Source organism: Opisthorchis viverrini, assembly GCF_000715545.1.
Source record: "Opisthorchis viverrini unplaced genomic scaffold opera_v5_12, whole genome shotgun sequence".
NCBI classification, from domain to species: domain Eukaryota; kingdom Metazoa; phylum Platyhelminthes; class Trematoda; order Opisthorchiida; family Opisthorchiidae; genus Opisthorchis; species Opisthorchis viverrini.
Window position 1 is genome coordinate 3019670 of NW_008751668.1, and position 22653 is coordinate 3042322.

The following is a 22653-nucleotide window of genomic DNA, read 5'->3' on the forward strand; positions in this document are numbered from 1 at the left end:
ATGATACAACGATTGTCGACGAAAATATTACAGAAGCATCATTACAGAATCTCAGTCGTTGTGCTGACCTGCTTGATGCCATGACTTGAGACGAAAGGCACAATCCAGCTCAGCGTCCTGTCTCGGTTAGCTTCTTGCGGATAATCACGGACAACTGTGGAAATGCTACTTATCGAATTCAATCAGTATGATGGGTGGGTAGCGAATAATCACTACACAATGAGTAAATGAATATGAAACTGCAATTGGGACTGTGAAACGTGCAAAAAGACAACTCTGATGTGATATACTGTTCGTGAATTTTCATTTGAATGGTCTCATTACTTGAGAGATTGCACACACAAGCTACAGAAATGCGTGACTAATTGTTTATGAATGTATGGGTGTAAACGCATGTATGAAGGAGAAACCACTATACTATTATGCTTGTTTCTGTTGAGAAAAGAGATATGGCTGGGATTATGACTGGCTCTTAAGAAAAGTGGAAACATAAGATCGACAAGGAAATGTTACTGGTAGACATTTTGAGGAGACCGAAATACATATCAAGTGGAGTTCGTCCGTTGAGATTCCGTTGCGCACTGGACCCTCATGTGACAAAGCTGGAGATTAGACAGCTAAGTCTTCAGGACAATTAGGAGCTTATGAGGTCTAACAGTCCAAACAATGACAGTATGTTGATAAAAATGATAAGGATAGAGCGGTATGAAGCACACCTGTGCCAAGGGGGAGAGGACATAATTCCGAGAAATACACTCGTTTGCAAATCAATTTGGTTTTCACGAGAGACTCAACTGAATATCTCGTTTATGATATTCTACAACTGAATGCGCTGTTTACAGGCCACCTCATGATTCAGTTGGCAAGATATTCGAGATATTGCAGTATATGTTCTTAAAGGAAACTACTCACAAGGTTGCTGAAAACTCTTCGACAGCCCACGATCGGTTTCGCCCTTCTTTGGGCTCATCAGGTAGGCGTAGTCCCCGAGCCCCAAGAAGGGCAAAACGATCGTGGATGGTCGAAGAGTTTTCAGCATCCTTGTGAGTAGTTTCCTATATGAAGGACATAATTCCCTTTTGTGCACTCTGAACAAAATGTAAAATACTCCTTTAGCCCGTCGTGAAGCAAAAAATAACGACTGGTATACTAAGGTCTACTGTAACAAAAACAAGCAAAAAATCAGAGAAAACGCTTCAAACTGAAAGTCGTGCTATACGACATGCAAGATTTTCAGGATAGCTGGATAGAGGATGGAGTTGAACCATGTTTACTATTTGTTTTGGGTTGAGCAGAGAAGACCTTTGATTCATGAGCTGTCCGCTGACCAAGAATGAACCACGCCCATCTAGCAGCGTTCCGGCTCAGTATAACAAAACATATTTCATCCATTTATCAAGCTTTCCGTCAGTTCTACAGTTGTTCATATCACTACAACCACAAATCAGCCAGTAGATAAAACAGAAGCTGACCTTTTGTCAGAACAGTTGAAATAATTGATGCGTGGAATACTTACGTTTTTCTTCTCGACGAGACTTTACAAGGTTTGATCTAGGAGAGTGTATTTTTTGCAGTAAACGGCATGCCTCCACGTTTAATTGTAATTTAGTGTACGTTTGCCATGAGGCTACGTTAATAGGTTACTTAAAAGTGCTGAGGCCTAAGGACTAATGTTGGAATTCCAAGGGTAAATAAAGTTTTCTATCCTTCATCATTTGACCTTAAGATTATTTGATGAAACATCGGGGATAGTTGATGAACTACCGCATATTCATAAACATGTCCCTATGGCGTTCTTCTATGGAACACAGTTCTTTACGCTGATCCAGCATAAGGCGCTGATAGTTTTGAGCTATAAGTGAACCCACTAGTAGGAAGTCGCTTTCACCCAATTTCAGTTAGGCTGGGTCTGAAGAGCAGAACACCACCTCACTTCTCGTGACACTAACGTGTAGGGGCACGTGACCATGAATTGCTGTCCCATCGTCTGGATTTTACTCAACTGAGTTATAAGGTCACGTCTGAACTTTGGGTCACGTGTTCTGCGGTTCATAGATCACTTACTTGCGCTAGACTTACACAGTTGACCGGATTCCGTGATCAGTCTTTCCGACGGATCAATGTTAAGGGCCTGAAAACCAATTTTGTTCCATTATGCTCCGTTTGAATCGATCTGACATGTCATTATAACTCAGGTAGAGATGTTTTGTAAAAAGCTATGCCATGAGGGCACCCAAATTGACAAATTGTGATTCAATGTTCATTTTGGAACCTGAAGACAATTATGTCTTGATTAAGGAATTACCAATATCAGAAGCAGATCCATAGTATTTCAAGAGAGCGAATGACAGGGGCAACTTTATTCCAATTTGCTTAAATATCCCCATGGTTTGAACAAGAACACAGTGAAGAACAATGTTTTCTAGATCTCGTCAGCAGGTCAGTACATATCTAGTGGTTAAAATCCTTCAGGAAGAGACTGGATCACACCATGGTGTGACGGTTTGTGTGCTTCGGCGACCCATTGAACTATACTGGGGAGTGCCACATGACACTCACAGAGTCTCGCATACCAGATTGGTCAATGGTTAGAGGTCTGACGAACACAGTCTCCTGGCCCTCCAGGTGGGGTTTGGGACATGTGGCGACTTGTTTCGTGGAAATGGTAATTCACTTGCATTTCCCGCCAAACATCGCCGCTTAGCGGTTAGGCTTTTAAGTCAAAGGCTTTGTTTGAGGACCCTAATCGTCCCCCCTACCTAGGTATTAGCGCCCTAGCAGTATCCCAGCGCACGTACAACCATGAAAAACACATATGCTACCCCCCTGCCACATCAGCCTTACTCAGTGCATACACCAGGGTGGAGTGGTTAGTGTGCGAACAGCGCTCCGAAAAGCTTTCGTACACAAAGCGGTGTCCGTCAGGGGGTGACAACTAACTTCATTCTTATTTCATTTCGTGACCAATGAGATTATGAGACGAACGCTGCAAGCTCTTCAAAACTCCGGTGTTCAAATAGCCCCGAGAAAACCTTGTCGATCTGGAATATGCAGACGACATAGTTTTTGTCTTCGAAGAGGAGGAGAAGGCGCAGGTAACTTTGAATTAACTGACCGAATTCATCACGACCTTTGGTATACACTTTGCACTCGCAGAGGTCATGCTCGTGGACACGCAGTCACTGAACACGCCACGTACAATCCGGGGGGAGGAACTCTAGATTGTGGAGCGTTTTACCTCTCAAGCTACAGGGCGAGCTGTTTTATTTTATGGCTATCCGAACGTGTTCGAGCAGTGGGACTGTGACGTCTTCAGGTGTTAGACAATCGCTGGTATCGGTATATCCGTAACAAGACAATTAGAAAGTGAGTTTTCGGTTGTATAAGGGATACTTCCATTGAAGACTGTGCCCAGCACCAGAAGCTGCGTTGGTTGGGACATGTGTTGTGTATGCCGAACCCTCGTTTGCCGAAGAGAGTACTGTTTTCCATGCCCAACTCAGGTCAAACCCTGACCTGGTAGAGGGGTATGAAAAAGATCACGACACGTTTGGGTCGCTAGATTGACACTACATCTGGTTGGAGACGCTGCAAGGTATTGGTGCTACCTGATGCCACTGATGTCCTGTCAGTTTCCATTCAGATTGTATGAATACCTGTCTGGAGGTGTAGGCTCTTCGGAATAATTGTAGTAGGCTAGTACTAAGTCCCTTCTCTGTCCAACTCTATTCTTTTCATCCTTCAAGTCCTAAGTCCTTCAAGTAGATCATGGTCGTAATGCTGCGAAACATGATGACTATGATAATGTGTGGTCGAAATAGGGATAAATGATGAAAGAAGCAGCTTAAATAGGTTAGAGAAACAAAGCGGTGGAGACACGAACAACTGGTTGTCGGCGCACTCCACGTCACATCTCATTGGATGCTATGTGGCAGTCCAGAGGGCCTTTGAGCGACAGTCGGTTGATTCTTGACCAAGACGTACGAATCGTTTTTGACAGCTCACCGGGTTTCGCTTTGGCTGGAGTCAAGCAACATCATTGGATCGATACTGGAAATCTACTGGGTAACCAGCGGATGACGTGAAACGACTCTTTCGGATTGATCACGTGCCCGGGACGCTATTGAGCTTTGGACTGGGTGGTTGTATCTGGTGGTACCTCGGAAGGTTTCGGTTGATTTAGCACCCCAGGTGCCGATATTCATTTATAGGTCATAATGAATCCATCTTGCATTCAGTGAGGATTCCAGGTCCTGCATTCAGATCCAGGTAGCGCTTATTCGTCAGTGACCTTCAGCTAACGGACCGTCCATTAATTATCGATTTTTATTGGGTCCCCTTTAGTGAACTGCTTGCCGAATAAGATTCAGTCGGGATCATTCTAGTAATATCGATAGTTTTCAGTCGGGCACATGCTACTGACCGGTCAGGGCGTTTCAGGTTTCCATCTGAAGCTAATACTCCCCTGGCACAAAATCTAACAATCATGAGAAGAACTATTCAGTTGCTTGCATCTTAATGGATGATGTTTATAACTGCTTCATGTTTCTTTTACGAACGTAGGTTTATCAACTTGTTGCTGGGTTCCCCAGCTCAATCCCAAGGTGGATCACAATGAGAAGGGGGATCGGTGTTTCCTTCTAGGAACCTTTTTCATGAAGGTTTCATGATGGCCAATTACTGATTCATAATAATACGGTGATTGTTCAATAAGTGATTTCCACCAGAGGGTACTTTCTGGAAGAACGACGCACCTCTAATTTTTACTGGTTCGCGAGGCTAGTTGCACCGAGTTCTGTTGTACGTGTGTGCTTCGTAGAAATCTAAACATCGATCATAAAGGAAACTACTCACATGGTTGCTGAATACACTTCGACAGCCCACGACCGGTTTCGCCCTTCTTAGGGTTCATCAGGTATGCACAGTCCTCGAGTTTCCGTCAACCTTATGCTCTACTTGGAACTAAACTGGACCATTTTTGAGAAGTACACTTATTTGCAAACCATTTGGTTTTCACGGCCTTGTGAGTAGTTTCCTGTATGAAAATATACTGTGATATCTCGAATATCGTGCCAGCTGAAACATAAGGCGCATTCAGCGCATACAGCGCATTCAGCTGTAGAATATCATAAACGAGAGATTCAATTGAGTCTCTCGTGAAAACCAAATTGATTTGCAAATGAGTGTATTTCTTGTAAACTTCGATCAGTTGTGGTTACAGCCTACTAAACACCAAGGAATGTACTAGGGTAATTCTTTGTCCATCCCAAATTAACTTAAAAAAATTTCTGTCCACCTTGGTTATATATTTCGATAATTGTTGTTCTTTTGGCCAGAAATTTGGATGGACCAGATTCCTTTCACTAGACACTTCTCCATTATGGAGTTCTTGTCATTCGATGAACAGTCCTTTTTTAATGAGTTCTTCTAACATTGGCTGTAAGATCAAGATCCTCCTCCCTCCACGAGATTGTTAGTTTCACGAGATCCCTACGTGACCCTCCGTCTCAAACACAAAAGACATCGGACACCATAGTTTCAATGCCTTCGATTTGTGCACGCGCCCCACTACTGTCATCTCTCACACGACATTATCAAGACAAATAAAAACCCCATGCTGACGACTGCCCTCAGTGGTCAGATGACACGTTTATCACCAGATAAATGGTCACTTACACAGACGGACTTTGCCACGTAAGCTTGAGAGGCAGCGAGTAAGTGAGCTCACGTAAATTGGTGAAAGTCTTTATCCCTACAAGAGCGTGTTTCACTAATTTACAAAACTGACTTGTTGAATTAGCGCGAACCCACTTTGGACGAAAATTCTCCGCCTTTACTTCAGTGGTTCATCACAAATGCAAGGTACTAAAAGTTTACGTCTTTCAGCAGGTACACAATTTCAACGGATTTGTGGCATACCGTTGAAATTTAACTTGTGTGCACAAATTCTACCTCTACGGATACTACTGCGATTCACAAAATCTCGATGTCCGCTCGCCACGTCCGGTGTTCTTTCCGGAGAGACAACCGTGTATATGGGAAAGTGTTCATCTAAGGAGTGTGTTTGCAAAGTCATATCACGGTTTCAAACCGGCTGTCCAGCTTAGCCCCGCTATAGTCTGATCAAATAACTGAGACGAAGTTGGAAAATTTATTCAGCTGGTCAAACATACAATCTATCAAGCAATGTGAGGGAATATTCGACCGATGTAAAACTCAAGCATTCTAGATGATGGTTCCTTCTTTGAGTGTGCCGGCAATTTTTGGAAGAATGTTAGTGTGCAGAGCATTTCATCAACACCTGTCCCCCATATGTTCTCCAAAATGAAATCCAAGTGAACAGTGTTCTTTTCAATAAGTTCAACTATTTTACTCGTGTGTGGTTGACACCGTCTGAGTGAATATTGTGCCCTTTTCCAGGTTTTTTAGCGGAGTAAACTTTTCTCGAGGTTTTTATTTCGTTTCTTTCTAACAAATTTGTTGAAGACTTCTACTCGTTTTCCCTTGGAAAATCGATTTGGTTGTCTGGTATGGGTCGATTCCTCTGAGTCACATGATGATCAAGTGGATAGACCACTTAAATCGATAGCTGCTTTAGCTAGCGGTAAGTTAAACGTGTCAACATTCTTATGGAGTAATACTTAGCTTGCGTAAGCAGAGATGACTGTAGGCAACCACAATTTGTTATGAATCCGGTGTAACAGAAAAATAGAATTTTAGTGAACCTATATTTCTGCGGCAAAATTAATCTGAAACCAAGTACTTCCTTTTGAGTACTTGTATACTCGGAGCCAATGAGAATGTTCACGAGTGAATTCATGTTCTTGTTTCTCAAAATGAGAGTGTTGCTTTTATATCTTTAAGAAGAGACTTTTTTCCCGTGGCGCATGTCCAGGTGATGTCCCTTTTTTCTCCAAGTATACAGATTCATCTTTGATAGTTAGTCCTGATCAGACGAATAAAATGGTGCTATGATCCCTATTCTGTAGGATAGCGGTTTCGATTTAAAGAGGTTTACTGTGCTTTCATAAAGGAAACTACTTTCAACGTTGCTGAATACTCTTCGACAGCCCACGGTCAGCTTTGCCCTTCTTAGGGCTCATCAAGTAGGCGCAGTCCCCGAGTTTCCGTCAACCTTATATCCTACTTGAACCCAAATTGGACTGTTTTCGATAAATAAACTCATTTGCAAATCAATTTGGCTTTCACGAGAGATCCAACTGAATGTCTCGTTTATGCTATTCTATAACTGAATGTGCTGCACACAGGCCAGTTGGCACGATATTCGAGATATCGCAACATTTTTTCATAAAGGCTTACTTTGTCTTGAATAGTGGGTGAATTAAAGTCACTGACTGCAGTTCAGTATCTAGTGGTTATTGACTAGAATTCTGGGGATGGTAATTTCAAAACCGTCTACTCCTGATCAAAATAACCCTCGGGGGGATTGGCCCCCTCGTCATGGGCCAAATATTTCTGTATAATCACTGAGAATTATGCATTTACTTTACTGCAGCTGACATCCATGAGACGATCAACCGAACAGCTGGGAACACCGTCAGCTTCATTTGGCCAAGATTGGCACAGAATTCAACCTTGTCTTGTTCCCACAGCCGGTTACCGAATTCCGGACCAAGATTTTAAGCTTCCTAAATTCACCGTAGCCTTATTTAATGGTTTTAACTGGACGACATGCTGACTCGGTTTGTTCTGCATGTACGATAGACTACCACGTGGAATTCAAGTTACTACTTCCCCCAAACACATCGCCCTCTAATTAGTCCGATGCAAGAACTGTAGGGCGGCCAGCTTGTGATTACCATATAGGGAGTTGAAGACGGCGTAACTGACTTCGTCGGGATCTTAACCACACCCCAGCAACAATTAACTCTCAATGGACATCGAACGTGCTTATTTTGCCACAACCTCAAGAATTTGTTCAGGCCTGAGTGCGTTTGTGCAACTCACCCAACCACTCTGGCCTGTTTCAGAATTTCCGCCGCATCACTTTTCAGACTTGAGTTCGAAGTCACCGCATGGATCAACGCTAGCAGTTCAGATACTCATGACTTAGACAGACAGACATCGTTGTTACAGCTCGTTATTTGCGTGGCAACCAGGAACGACGTTACAGCCGTGGTAGCTTGAACGAGTTGCTTGACCTTTGGACTCTGAAATGAGCCAGGTCACTAGTGCAAGCTTTTGTGGCCAAAGTAAGAAAACGGACTATCAACAAAAAACAAGAAACATTCAGACTGTTTCACAAACCGCGGCAGCCTCAGCGTTCTACGACCAGCGATTTCGTAGGCGGGCTCCTTAAAGTTTGGGGGGAGTTGACCGGTAAAATTGGTCTGTTCGTGGCATTCTTAGGAAAATTCACACTTGGAAGATAAATCTGGATAGGCATAGCGATTTAGGTCAAATACACAGGGCGACATGTGACACTAAAATGTATACAGACAGTCGCCAAGGATTCAAGCATTGTGAGCTGCAAGTTTAAACCTTCGCATTTCAGCTCCTCGAATTAAGCTAGAAATACCTGTATTTGAGGAGTGTACCGTCAAATAACGCCGAACCCAATGAAGATTATTCCCTGTTACCCAAAAAACCCATAGCTAATACTACCCATGAATAATAACGGGGTGGAGGTTTCTGTCTTCTGGTGACCAGCTAGTGTTCGTTTGTGCAACAAATGTTTCAATCTAGGAATATGTCCAGCTGTCCATGCTAAGCCAGGTGGGGCGCATGCAGAATCATCGTTTGCCGAAAAGTGCTGTTTCCTGAGCCTAATTCGGAGTTGGACAAGCATGCGGAGGGCCAGCTTTTCACCTGACACAAAAGTACAACCAGCACTACTCGTCTTCCATGATGGGGTCCGCATTATCTCCCTCTTCATGGTTGGAGGCGCTGCAATACATGACTGCTAACTGATATCAGAGGAGTTGTTCCTGTCAATTTCTATCCAAAGTGTCTGAATGTGCGTTTGAAGATACGGGCACATACAAACGATCTTGGTAGAGCAGTTTTAAGTCCCTTCCATCCACTTTCATTCTTTTCTTTAAAATACGGCTTTCAAACAAATTATGGTTGTACCATGGCGAAGCATCAGAAGTGTAGCATTGCATAGCATTGTAGCATGTAGCATGTAGCATTGCGTGTAGCAGTGCATACATAAATAGATATCCATTGACAAAATAACCGCACCTCACTGGCTAGGTTAAGCCATGTAAGTGCCATTTGGAAATAGTAACCATGCCATCGGGCCGATATCCGCAAAGCCAATTTTATCGAAGATGAAATAGCAGTTGACATAGAAACGAAATACAGCTTCTGAAAATAACGTGTTATTTTATTTCTCCTTGATATTCAGTGCACAAAACCTAGTCGGGGTCGACACCTTTAAGTTTCATCCTCTGGTGCAATAGAAACTCAGCATTTGGCAATAATTTTAAAGTGTTGCGATTCAGTTTTGGCGTGATTCACTACGTTGACTATCCCTCAGATGGATGCTGTTGGGGCATGCTGTCCGGCTTATTTGATTGGTTGACTCACTTTCGACTCTGATTGGCTCCGCGTGGCCACAAGGCAACCGGCCTGTGCACATGTGGCATGTCGTCCGTAAACCGACATTCGCGTTAGAATTCTCGCGTGGTGTGCGTCGGGCGTTGCTCACGCGTCGCTTTCGCTGTTGACGTGGTATCTGACCAAATCTGGAATATTTACCCGTCGGATCGAGTTCGCCCGGACATTATGATTACGGATTTCCGATTGGAAAGGCAACCATTTCCATACATTGATCATCGTCCACCAGTAAGTCCCTATTTTAATTCTCACCCCCACCGTCAAATCATGTGGAGATTCAAGAAATGTACAACTAGTCTTTTGTAATGCACTACTCATAAGGTTGCTGAAAACACTTTGACATCGAGTCTTATTTTTATGGGTTATTCTGAAAGATTCTACTTCTGAGCCGTGTTCCAGGGGGTTCATAGCTTACTGTACTCATGATCTGCTGATGTTCAGCAGGATTGTTATGAGTTTTGGTTTCACTCCCCCACAGGCTTCTCGAGCTCTTACCTAGTTCACTAAGGACGATTAATCAGGCTTTCCCATGGCAAGGAATTTTGCGCGTGGCAACTCACCCTTCAGATTCCCTTGTTACTCAGACAAATTTCCAGGACATCTATGATTATTGTTGCTTTTGGTCGGGCGACGGACAGGCTGGAGTGTTCCGTTAGTTCTTTAGCTTGTCTGCTTCATCTACTTGAAAAACACTTCGGAACACTGCGGTTTCCTACCCCATAGTAGTTTGAAATTGAGTTGGAGATAAGTTGTCTAATCCAGGTGAGCTCACTGAGTTCATTCGCGTTATAAAACATCACTTTTTGCTGGCAGTTAATGCCCTGCCGCTGTCAGGCATGAGTGATGATAGATGCCTATCCACAAAGCCGTATCCAGAGCGAGTGAACCGCAGTCCTTCGAACCGTCCAGTCATCTGGTCATAGTCCACCGAATTAGTCATTGCGCAAAAATAGGAATTGCAATGCAGACACTTGCCGTACTTTTGACATCTGCCACTGCGTCCGATGGAACACTTCAGTAAAGGGTCATTGGCTGTTGGCTAAAGATCGCTCAGGCTATCAGCCACTGAGATACACGGATATGATTTACATGTTCTGATGCAGGTTTGAGCTTGTGTGACCGCATCGTCAAGATCCACTGGCACTTTGTGATCCAAGACGTTTCCGTTTAGATTACAGGCGTTGAAGCATACAAAAGTAGTTCCGTCGTCTGCTTGAGTCGATCATTCCGACTCCAACCTAGTTAGCTTCATGTTCCTGTCGTCTGGCTGTACTTTTGAGGTGAAGGTCAACCCAAGCCAGGAGTGAAAATCGATATGAAATCACCGTCATTATGGATCTCGATGGTGGCCTTCCTTTAACTTCCAAAAGACTACGAACAGTACAAGCGGGGTTAGCTACACTGATTAAATGAGTCGTTGTTGGTCAGCCAGCCATTTTTTTATTTAAAAATCGTACATTGCATTGGCTCCATTTGTTTCTCGACTCATTATACGGGTCATGAGGGAGTGCGGTCCAAGAGTCTGAGGTGATGGCGTTTGTTGACGTCAAATGGATTTGTTTTTGGCATGTACAGGAGGGATCCTACGCGAGTGAGCCGCGTGGTAAGAACATTTCCGGTCAGACGCTGGCAACAACTGAAGTGACAGAAGGCGAAGGAATCTGATAGGATAGGCTATCAATGTAAAAAATTAAGAAATCGATAGGCAGAGTCGTGTCCCTCAAAGTATCCAGATAGGAACGTTTTCAACCAATGCGTGACATCGAAACACGAGATGATGAAGTTTTAGAGCAATCACGACTCCTCATCAGCAGAAAAGCGAAGTGAGCACCGTAGTTGGCACGTTCAGTAAAGCTTATGTCTGTACAACCAGAACAAGCACTGTAAACTGTTTGAATGTATGACAGATTGCATCATTGTCTAGCGTTATTCGGCAGGCGGTTATGTGGGAGGTCGACTGCGGTTAAAATGACTGTTGAGTTAGGGCGAGCAGTTCAGTAAGGTGGAGTGGGACAACTGAACGTTTCCTTATCTGTTGTAGTGCATATGACTGTTTCATCCTACTGGTATATAGGAGGTCTGAGCAGGCCGGTTTTGTCAGCTGGTAGGAGACCGACGCGTTAGTGCTAACATGGTGTCTCAGAGCATGAGGATTTGGCACTTGTTCGGATTTGAAAACATCTGATCTCCCAAACTGAAGTGTGCATTGTATGAGATGATGATGAGGGCATGACGGATACGAATGGCTTACTGTTTGTTTCTTGATGGCATGGCTGGAATGAGGAACTGAAAGTTAACGAGGGGTAAGAAGTTACCAACGAAGGTTTCCATGTTACATTTCGTGCAGCTGTGAAAAATGAATGCATGAATATAGTGTTTTTCCTTCTATTACCGCTGCAAGGGGGTAGCGTCTAACAATGCCATCTGGATTAACCCGAAGGAATTGCATTTAAACAACTGGGGGCCATTTGGATTGCTCAAAATTGGCAATAAATCCCATGATGGTATGTAACATGGCTACTGGTTCGTCTTTGGTGGGATAGCAGATCAACACATCCATACCGTTTCAGTAGGCAATAGCAGATTAATAGCAGGATGCTTGCCTAAATTGCCAAATATCTGGGGTTCGAGTTCGACAGGCTTACGGGCATACACTGCCAGTGGGCCCTAAAGAGGAACACGTCCATTAATGAGAACTAAGAAGGGTGATTTTATGAATGGTCGAGAACGGTTGGGGCGGAAAATACTTTGGCAACAGGGGGAATGTACGAATAGATGCTCAGTTGAAGAATTGTATAATCGAAAGATTCAGCTGAGTCTACCGTCAACAGCATCCTACATCGCATTTAGATAGTAACTTTTCTTGTTTTGATTTAACATTCTTTCGGTGTCATGATACCTAAAGGAACCGCGCAGTCTGAGATACTGAGTTTGGACAAGAGCAGTCGAATTGCACAGGTTGTGTATGAAACACGGACATTCTGGTCAGTAATTCGAGCCTTAACCACTGAGCTATCTCAAGCTAAACAGGCGATTAGCTCCTTACACCAAATTTGGTGTTCCGTCAAAAACTAGGCTTTATCGAAACCCCGAAAGTACGTTTATCCAATGGGTCTTGCACCGGACGAAATCGACATTGGTTTGCTTAAGACAGTAGGTTGGTGTTGTAATATCGGAGTAAAATTAGCCTAACGGCAGATTACGCTTATTTGTTTTAGCTGTTAGAGCCAGATCCTGACCGCCACGATTTCGTTCATTGGTGATGTAGGGGGATACAGATAAAGACAGACTTGAAGGGGCAACATTCGGTTCGCGTTTCAATAAAAGCAACAACGATAGAGGCAGTTTGGACCGCATAGAAACACACGTTTATCCATCGAAAGACAATTCACTGATCTGTAGGAGTTGACATAATTTGAAGGAACTAATTGAAACATCAACTAGAAGCTTATCCCATTTACTGGCCAACATGAATTTCTCCCGCTCATAACCGAAAGTTGAAACGTCACCCAGAATCCTGGATAATTTCTGTCTCATTTGACACTTGTTCTGGAAGCCACCCACCCAAAACTCCCAACATTCAATAGAACATGTTGTTGCCATGACTTTGGACAGTCTAGCCATACCTCTTTCTTCACCTGCGTATTAATAGGGTTTATCTTCCGACTCCAAACAGTTCACGCTTGGTGATTTTATAAATTGGCCGGAAATTGTTCTATAACGTGATGTTTTTAAAAGTGGAAGGATCTGATGGAAACGGCTGATGTGTTTGCTTCAGGTTTGCAAATTTAAAGATGAAACTAGCCCGTTGAGTTGGTGATTATTCTCGTTGGAGTAAACGAGAAATATATCTCCAGCATGTCACTTTCCTATCCCGTTCGTCGCTTGTCCCATGGGAACTCACCGCTAACTTCCTCTTGCCAAACATTGATCAATGGAATTCGCACCTCATATCGTGCACCGATGAGGTCAACCAGACTTTCCTTCTAACGCGTGTCATCACCGTAGCCTTAATTGAGTTCTAACCCGATAATTTGATGTTATCTTCACCAAGTCTCGATGTGTCTAATCTAACTGCCTGGCCGTTTTATTTGTTTTTATGTTTTCAAACGTCAGCGTCGGCGGTAAACAGCATACATGTGCCACAATTCTGTTCACCGGTGATCTGTGAGGATGGGCGTAGCTGGCAGTAGCTGATGTGTGAAGCTAGGAGTGACTGGAATTTTTATTTGGTAGATCGGGAAAAGAAGGAAGGACACAGCTTGGATGCATGTGTGAGCGTGCATTGTATTCCACTAACACGTAGCATCTCGAGGTCGCGATCCAAGGAGACCACAATGACCCGTACGCATGATTCTGCTGGTAATGGCTTCGATAATTTACTGCTGAGGCATTGTCATAGTTCTCTCTCGACTGAAGGGATTTGTCCTAGACCTGGTTGCGCAAAAGCAGCGAAGGCATTTAATCCTTGGTCTTTAATGCTCGCTTCGCAAAAAAGTAAGCTATACTCAAGCTTATTCAGGGTATTTATAAATGGAGAATCTGTTGTATAGATTACTGCGAGAAAGATCGAAATGCTGTGCATTTGAGACAGCGGTTGACGATAAACCCCATAGTGAGCGGTGCCCAAAGGGGCTCCCTAATTAGATAATCGGTCGAAGTAGTTAGAACTATTCATTGGTTATTTTCTTTTTGGGGGAGAGGGCGAACGGCAGCTTCCGCAACAACGTTCCCTTTGTTTATGCATCAAAAGCGAAAACTCGAGTTTTCCTGTGCTTGTAAAGGTGTTGTTTAATTTTTTATTAGAACTACTCGAACTATACTGTAAAGCTTTTCGGATCCTGTTCACCCTGCAATAAATTCAAATGGCAGCAAGTTTCAGGAAAAGTTATGTCAATTTGTAAAACGGTTCTTTCCACATTTCCTTCGGGGCGAGAGTTTTAAGGACGGAAACAAAAGTTTGCTGTAACAAAATATCCATGGCAACACTTTTTGTTCTAATCGGCTTCATAAAAGCTAGCCCCATAACATTTAGTGCTGAATGTTAAATTCCGTAAAAACTAATGATCTTATTCACACATTATTCCTATATAAACTTTTTGTTCCCTATTTAGCGAGCAAATGAGTCTAATTCGATCGGTACGGTTGAACTTGGACGAACGAATTTCACGCTAGCTGACACGGGAGATGCTGCAACATTTTACTCACCACCAGGCGTTCGTAAAGCTAAATTTCAGTCCACTACTTTACCCACCTGTCGTGCCGGCGATGCATGGGACGTGCGCTTCACAATTCCTCGTCTTGACAAATCCACGGCGGATAGCTCAATGATCATCGAAGACAACTGGAGCCCCGCTCTGTCTTGTCCAGTTTCCACTTTTTTCAGAAGTAAGTCGCGTTCATTGGTGACCATGCGACCCAATCGTTTGAGTGCATTTTCTCGTGTTGATGCAACTAATGGATATTTTATTCCAAATTGTAGATAGGCATTCCGAATTTGGTTTGCAAAACAACCGTGCTTCGGACGCATCCTCCTTGCGTGTTAACTCCACGATTCTATCCCGATCCTCATCACTCTCTACGCACCGATCAGATGACTTTGTCAGTTTGGAAGATCATTACATACGTTCACTGTTTGACAGACAAGCTCAACTGAAATCACAGCTTGGTCGTCTGAACAACGAGTTGCTGGAGCTGTTACATGAAGAGTGGGTAAGTCGCCTCTGCTACCGCGACTCAACGTAGCTCATTAAGGTAGTTTTTTAGGCGAGAACGAACTAACGAGGATATCTGTTGTTTTCCCAACCTTGCAGTTTTGTCCGAGTTTTCGCCGTCAAGTTGGCAATACATTACTCGTTCGTTATACGAAACCTTCACACGAGTATGGAGCCCCCCTCATACCCAATTTACTAATTAAATTCCGCGGCGCAGTACTTTGAATCAAGCGTTCATTGTCTAATATTTTTCCAATGTAAGTCGAAGGTCGTCCGGGTGTTAACAACAAAAACACCAATTTTCTGCCGGGTGTTTGTAACCGTGTCCTCATTGCGCTCGTTTTGCACGGCAACTTGAACTAGTTCACAGAAGAACGAAGGAACGCTGTGTGACCTTTAGTTCGGCCGCAAAAAGTAGCAGTCAGCGATAAGCATATTAGGACGCCAGTTTGGATTTCCCACTCAGCCAGCAGTAGGGTTCAATCACCTTATATCTTACGCACAATCAGACGTACATTTGCAACTGAGGAAAAGTGCGTGTTGGAACATGGTTACCTTCACCTCGTACAAGACATTTGACACGGTAAAACGCCGCCAATTGGTTCTGTCACTCACTAACACCACAGGCTAACTTTACATTTAGCCAGAGTTCATCTGGCCCTTCAAAATACGAAGATGGGGAATTCAAACCAGTTTTCTGGTTTGCGAGGCTGCACCATTGTGTGAAGACGGCACCACAAATATATGATTTGCTAACTAGCCTACAGTGCTTTGCGGACATCAGCGTAGTCTATTTTAGCCTACGTAAACTGAGACCTCCTGTAAATTATTCATTTTTCTACCTGTCCCAGAAAATAACCGGCGTCGTTCCAGAGGGCTATGATGAACTACGGATCACCACCGGACAACCTACACAACCACTGAAGACCACTTCGTTTCCACTGCCCCGAACCATCATTCAACGTGCCAATACGTTTTCGCGAGACGGATGTAAGGACACTAACATCCCAAGGCGGAACACCTCTACTGTAAGTGATTACGCTTTCGTTGCCTTTACGTATTGCTAAGATGATAATATGCACTGAGAATGACACTGAGCTAAGGTCGTTTACAATTTAGTCAACTTGAGGTTTTCATGGGCTATTCATCCCAGAACAATTTTGCGCGGTGCTGAGTATGCTTATTTTATTTACTTTATTTTCCGAAACGACCGCCAAGACAACCTAGCGTTCCCACTGTTTTTTAAGGTAACAGGTGTAAACTGAGTGGCGGTCAATTTATCAGTCCCATAATGACTTTCTTTCGATTAAACAAAAACATAACGTAACCTAAGATACAGGCTAATGTTTCGTCGCTAATCAATTTGCCATAAATTTCCATCTATAGGGGTTTCTTCAGTTCGTAGCGGGTTTGTCCATTAGAAACATTTTTGTTTCAAGGTTATTCACGGATTTAATTTGGTGCTGAGTTAACTGACTAAGTTGAGATAATGCTGCATGCTTTCATTGTTTACACAAAAATGGTTCATCAGCTAATTAAACGACTGCCCTTCATTTTCCGTTTCCAGATATCCCAGTATTCCACGCATACTTCACCTCTTCCTTCTGTGAAGTGCCACCGGGACACATTTCCTCAATTAACTTGCGGTGAGAACCTTCCCGGTAGGAGCTATTCTCTTGGAAAGGGCACACATGAGACCTCGGCTTCTCCCACTAACATGCGTATTACCTCTCCGAAACATGAATATAGATATACATCCGTCCGTATTCCAGATGAAACCGGAGCAGATGATGAATCGTGGCGGAACGACCAAGAGTTCAACTCTGATGTGTTTCAATCTAACGAGGAAAAACTTTCATCCAACGGTAACACCATCGTATCAACTGAATATACAAATACTTGCAGTGAGCAGACAACACCCCATATCCATAATGATCACCCTACACCCACACCTCTACCAGAACCGGATGAAGAGGATGTTGACATCAGACAAGCGTTCATCGAACTTCAATTACGCCGTCTGGAGGTCGATTATGCTGTCATATCAGAGCTCTATACGGTTCACAAAAAACGCGCTGCCGAGACCAAGCGTGAGGCCTACCGAATCGCCTATAGGACAAACTTGCAGAAGGTATATATGAAATCAGACCTGCATTTTTGGCATACGTACCATGTTAACCATAGGAATCACATGAGGTGTCGAGTCTTCAATTCAATTAAGCTCAGATAAAAACAGTGGAGAATTTGCAACTTGACCATAACTTAGCATCTTTCCCTCATGTGTCCGGATCCCAATATCTGGCAGCGCTTTGCTGGAAATATAGTGTAAGTCATTTCTTATCGTTGTCACATTCAGGAACTAGAGGTGCTATGCACAGCTTACTTTGTAATTACTCGTAAGTTCCAGGGACAAGAACTGCGTACCTCAATGTACACCCACCCAACATGATCCGTTGCTAGATGTCGAAATACCAGACCAAGCCCATTTTGCAGGTCCCATAAATCCTTCCATTTAACTAGCTCTCTGGCTCTCTTGCAATTAGCCGCACCATGTATTTGCCATCCATTCTTGGTGTTTAGTGACTTGACGGGGACAACCAATCCATTGCTAAAGACAGAGTTTGTTATCGAAAGTTGGACCCAGTATGTACAGCAGCACTCCCTTCGACACGGCAATCATTGCACGCTTTGTCACCTGAACTCTAGCAACTCGGTGAACACTTCACGTTTTTCTGACACTGTACACTTACGCCTAACCTTGTCTAGCACCCTTATCCGTACGGTACGTGTGGACGAACTATGGTGAATGAAAGCGTGGCAAGGCAGCTAGGCACCGGAAAAATGTTACTGCTAAAAGAATTCACTGAGAGAGTTTTTTGGTGAATGGATATATTTTGTTATCTCCAAAATCGTTGAGCCAAAGCGTGATGCGCGCGGGTGATTAGTTACTACAGATGTGGGTGCACCTGTCTACTAGTCTACTTGCTTGAGCATGACTTTTCGTGAGTTTTGACATTCCTTGCACACACGAGCACCTCACCAAACACTGTTAGCTTACATTCGATGTATCTAGACAGAGGAGCTCATTCACGTCCCCTTCCCCTATTAACATTCCTCTGGTGTATATTTTTAGCTGAAAGAAATACATATACAAATGGAGCAGCTTCGAGCGAAACTTGGAGAGGATCACCAGTCTTCCATTTCTCAAATCACACCAAGGCAGCACAGACGGACATGGAAGCCGCTTTACTATAAAGCACGCAACTGGACAAGAGGGCCACTCTCTAGACCGATTTCCCGCACTTGTTCTCCGCTGGAATGCGCTAGGCAGCCGATGGGTTCTGTGCCACGGGCATCCAATACGTCTTGCCCGTCACCCACATTATTCAAAGCACCAGCAAGTCCGACCAGTGGGTCCTGTGCTTCCCGTGATACGTCTTCACGTCTTGCGCCAGATGCTAGCTCTGAATGTGGAACGGAATCAAGTCGGCTGAAGGTACTCAAACGTGTTCGGCGACCTACGTTACTCCCGCTACTCCATTTCTTCCATTCCGGGAGCGGAATGTCGCACTCGGAGGTCTTAACGCATGATAAAGCAAATACTACCAGCGTTCCGCAAACGGCTCACTTGGTACCCCGCGGTGATGCAACAGTGATAGAACAGGAGGTCCTCACTTCTGTAAAGCCAATCATACGCGAACCTTCAAAAAGTTTGAAGCTGGATTGCAATGGATTTCAGAGAGAAAAGACGGAGTACCAGCCTTCGCCTCGTATCGAAGAATACAACGAATTTCTTTGGCCCAACTCACTGAATGCCACTCCTGTGAACCCCGAAGCGAGGGAAGAAGCTCGTTCCACCATATCTTTTCACGGATCTTCTACTTCTCCAGGATACCGAGTGAGTGCTTAGTGTGCGTTTGGTAAAATGTTGGGGGCTCTATGACTTGAACCTTACCACTGGTGCCTATTCAAGCACCCTTGTACGTTTCAGGTCTGGTTTCTATTCCTGTACTAGTTCCTTGATAACAGCGCAAAGACAGGTGAGGCTTTTGGCATTCACATTGTGAGGCAGTCCCTTGAACAATGTGGACTGCATATTCACTTGACGTCGATGTGGCTTGTGATGGAAAGGAAAGGAAAGCGTTCAGCTGTAGCACCCTTTCGGTGCCTAGGTGCCATGCCACCCGAAGGTTGTACGAGGGCTGGGATACTACCAGGTTGCCCAAGCCTAGATAGGGGAAGTCTGGTGGCGGAGGTCGGATTCGAACCACGGACCTTCCGGTCAGTAAATTCGCGCTCTAACCACTTGGGCCATCTCGCCTTCGTGGCTTGTGATAGCCACGTCCCAGCTTTTTGTAGCTTCCTTCTGGTTTGAAGTGGAAGAGTTCCATGTATCCGTCCATTCAGGATAAGCTCAGTACGCCAGAGGGAGAATGTTAGAGTTTAGTTACTACATCAGTCCTTAACTATGTGGCAGTGATCTTTCGAGACAAATCATTCTGCCTGGTTAATAGCCAAACAATAGTGTTGGCAGCATTATCTTACAATCTATCTCATCTACTCTTTGGATGTCAGCAAATTCCGCGAACACCGCACAAATGTTCCGAAGGAACGTGCCACATAATCCACTGACTTCTTACCAGTTTGAAAGCAATTTCGCCTATGTGTGAAGTGTGCGACGAGACATAACACGTTCACTGTACCACGCATCTATTTCAGGAGCATGGCCTACCTGAAAGCTCCTCGTCCCTGAAATACCCCGACAAACTGAAACGCAGGCTCAAACGAATACGATCCCTATCAAGTATGGTGGAAGGGGTTTGTCTTGATGACAGTCCCACCAGCGAACTGAGGAATACCAGAAGATCACCTCCGAAGCTGCTACAACGCTGTTACTCTTGGTCAACCCTGAACTTTTGGCTTTCTCGTAATTCGCAGCCGGAACAACGACTGCTTGCCGGTGATTGTCGCGTTAGGTAAGCCTCCGTGAATCCGCTCTTAGCACGCATTCGCCTTACTTATTCTTCAAAGTAGTATTCGAAGTAGTCCGCTAGGAACAAGTTAAATTTAGCGGTTTTTTTTGCTCACAATCTCCAGTCTTGATCGAATAGATCGTTGAACCTCACTGGTTAGTGGTTTAACCACTGGAAAGCACGCCTCACGTTGGGCTTACTTCCGCAGCTCCCTGAAGTCAGGATGTGGCAGTGTTTGTCGACTTCTCGCAGACATTGTGTGGCTCAATCTTCACACAGTCTTGATAGTCTCTGCATTCACTGACCAGTTTGAAGAAACCACGTTCCAGCTGAGAATCCAGGTCTATGTCCTAACGCTCGAGGCATATTGAGTGTGTGCATTGAAGTTTTGCGCGTTGAGAGCTCCAAAGACGTGTGAATCTTAGTTTGTGAACCTAACAACGGGGCTATTACCAATGGTTTTGGGCCATTTCATTTACTCAAACGTGAATGGTCTAAGAGCGTGAATTTTCGCCTTCAGAAGGAAGTATCGAAAATCTCATCGTATTCATATATTATACTAGAATTTACCAATAACAGTCTTTAATGAGCAATGCGTACATTCATTTCCCACCGGGAAGGCACGATCGCAATGAAATTGAACCTCTACGAAAGTTCATTCTGTATTACATTTCACTTTCCTCGAAATTTAATTACTGCAGAAATTACTAGACCTCCGATATAACATACTGTTAACTAATAACTCTGATATACAGTAATTTTGCTGTCGTGATTGATACGTTTTTGTCCTTGTACCAATAAATCACTCTTTATTCTCTCTCCAGATACCCCTGTGGCATACCGACACAAATGAGCGAGGGCTCCGTGGATCCATCTAGACTTTGTTCGCCGCATCAGACTGGCCGCTTCGCTTCTACATTCCCTTCGGGCAATTTTCAAGCCCAGAAGCAGTCCCGGAATGCAGCAACTTCCTCGAACACGTCCTCTTCTAACTGGTCTACATCAGGATGTTCATGTATGTCGTCCCAAATGGGTGATTCTGGCTGCGAAATATCTTCCAAAGAACCGAGCTCAGATCTGACAATTCCATCCAGTTCTTCTCGTCTCACAGTTGAGCGTACATATTACGATTCGGCAACCAGCCAGATGAATTCGTCAATCAAGCTTCGGCAGCTTCCGAACCGTCGGCAACCAATTCGTTTGAAAGACGTCAGAGGGCGTGTTCCTTTCATAGAAGAAGAGTCCGGTTCACCATATGGGACGTCTCTACGGGTCAGATGTATATGCAGCTGTCTTTCAGAACATGGAGATCAGCCTTGGGATACCAAGAGTTGCATGCACAATCCAACGCGTCCTTGTAGTTACTACTCCCCAAAAAATCTTGAAGCGGATGACGGGGTTTCCCTGAGTGATTGCTGCCACAACTTTGTGAACATGGATCCAGATACAACCCCGCCACCAGAAGAATTCATTCCCAGATCGTTTGATAATGGCGAGACTACTCTTACCACTTCTTCATGTCGATCCTCTTCTCTTTCTCCAACTTCCCATCTGACTCGCGATTCACAAGTACCAACCGATCGCATCAAAGAAAAGACTGCAACCGTTGATTTGTCCTCTGTTCAGGACTTGAAGCGATCAAACCTCCGACGTTCTGGACTAAGATCGTTTTCACTCCTCAAGCAGACCGTTTCTCGCATGGCCTCGGATAAGCGAACTACACTTGTGCTAAATGTTAACCACACGCGTAGATATTCGCTGACGAATACCAAGTTGCCGACTCCTAATTTGAGTAAGCGGAAATCGGGAGTTTTCAGCACACCTCAAACTCACACCGTTGGTGACGGTTCTGGTATAAGCCAAGCCAATCCACTGTCCTTATCGATTGAAGAGAAGTCGAAACGCACCGGAAAATTTACATGGACCCCCAAGCTTCGGAATTCAGTTAGATTGGTCCGCTGGCCCAAATAACCGTACAAGTTTATCATTTTCTCATCTGTGATTGACTTTTCCGGTTAAATCCCCCAGTAGCTCAGATGTACATACATCCTGATCTTTCATAGCCACTCGTTGAAGACCGCCCCGTTAGTTCTTTTTCAATGTATGTAATCTGTGTACAAACGGATACATTCTGTACACCCGTGTTGCATCCCCGCGGACGATTTCCTTGGTCTTCAACGGTTTACAGCTATTTCGAATCCCTCTATGTATGATTTCGTTTTTTGATTCCTCCAGCAGATTAAAATCGACCCATTTTTCACTGACTATCCGTGTTCAAAAAGCTTCATTCCAGGCTGGCTATCTCAAAACATTGCAGTTAACCAATGTTGAATACCGGCAAACTAATGAACGGGTCGGAATATTTATTCAGACTTGACACATAG

At 44.1% G+C, this 22653-nt stretch overlaps 1 protein-coding gene across 1 annotated transcript; it reads left to right on the forward strand.

Annotated features, from left to right (window-relative positions):
• Nucleotides 1-9499: 9499 nt before the first annotated feature.
• T265_01170 (hypothetical protein) lies at nucleotides 9500-22528 on the forward strand (the record flags this gene model as incomplete). Its single annotated transcript, XM_009165131.1, has 8 exons — nucleotides 9500-9810; nucleotides 14697-14970; nucleotides 15065-15294; nucleotides 16148-16324; nucleotides 16864-17427; nucleotides 18430-19194; nucleotides 20016-20272; nucleotides 21094-22528. 8 exons carry the CDS (start codon nucleotides 9751-9753, stop codon nucleotides 22238-22240), a joined length of 3474 nt encoding a protein of 1157 aa, XP_009163395.1.
• Nucleotides 22529-22653: the final 125 nt, after the last annotated feature.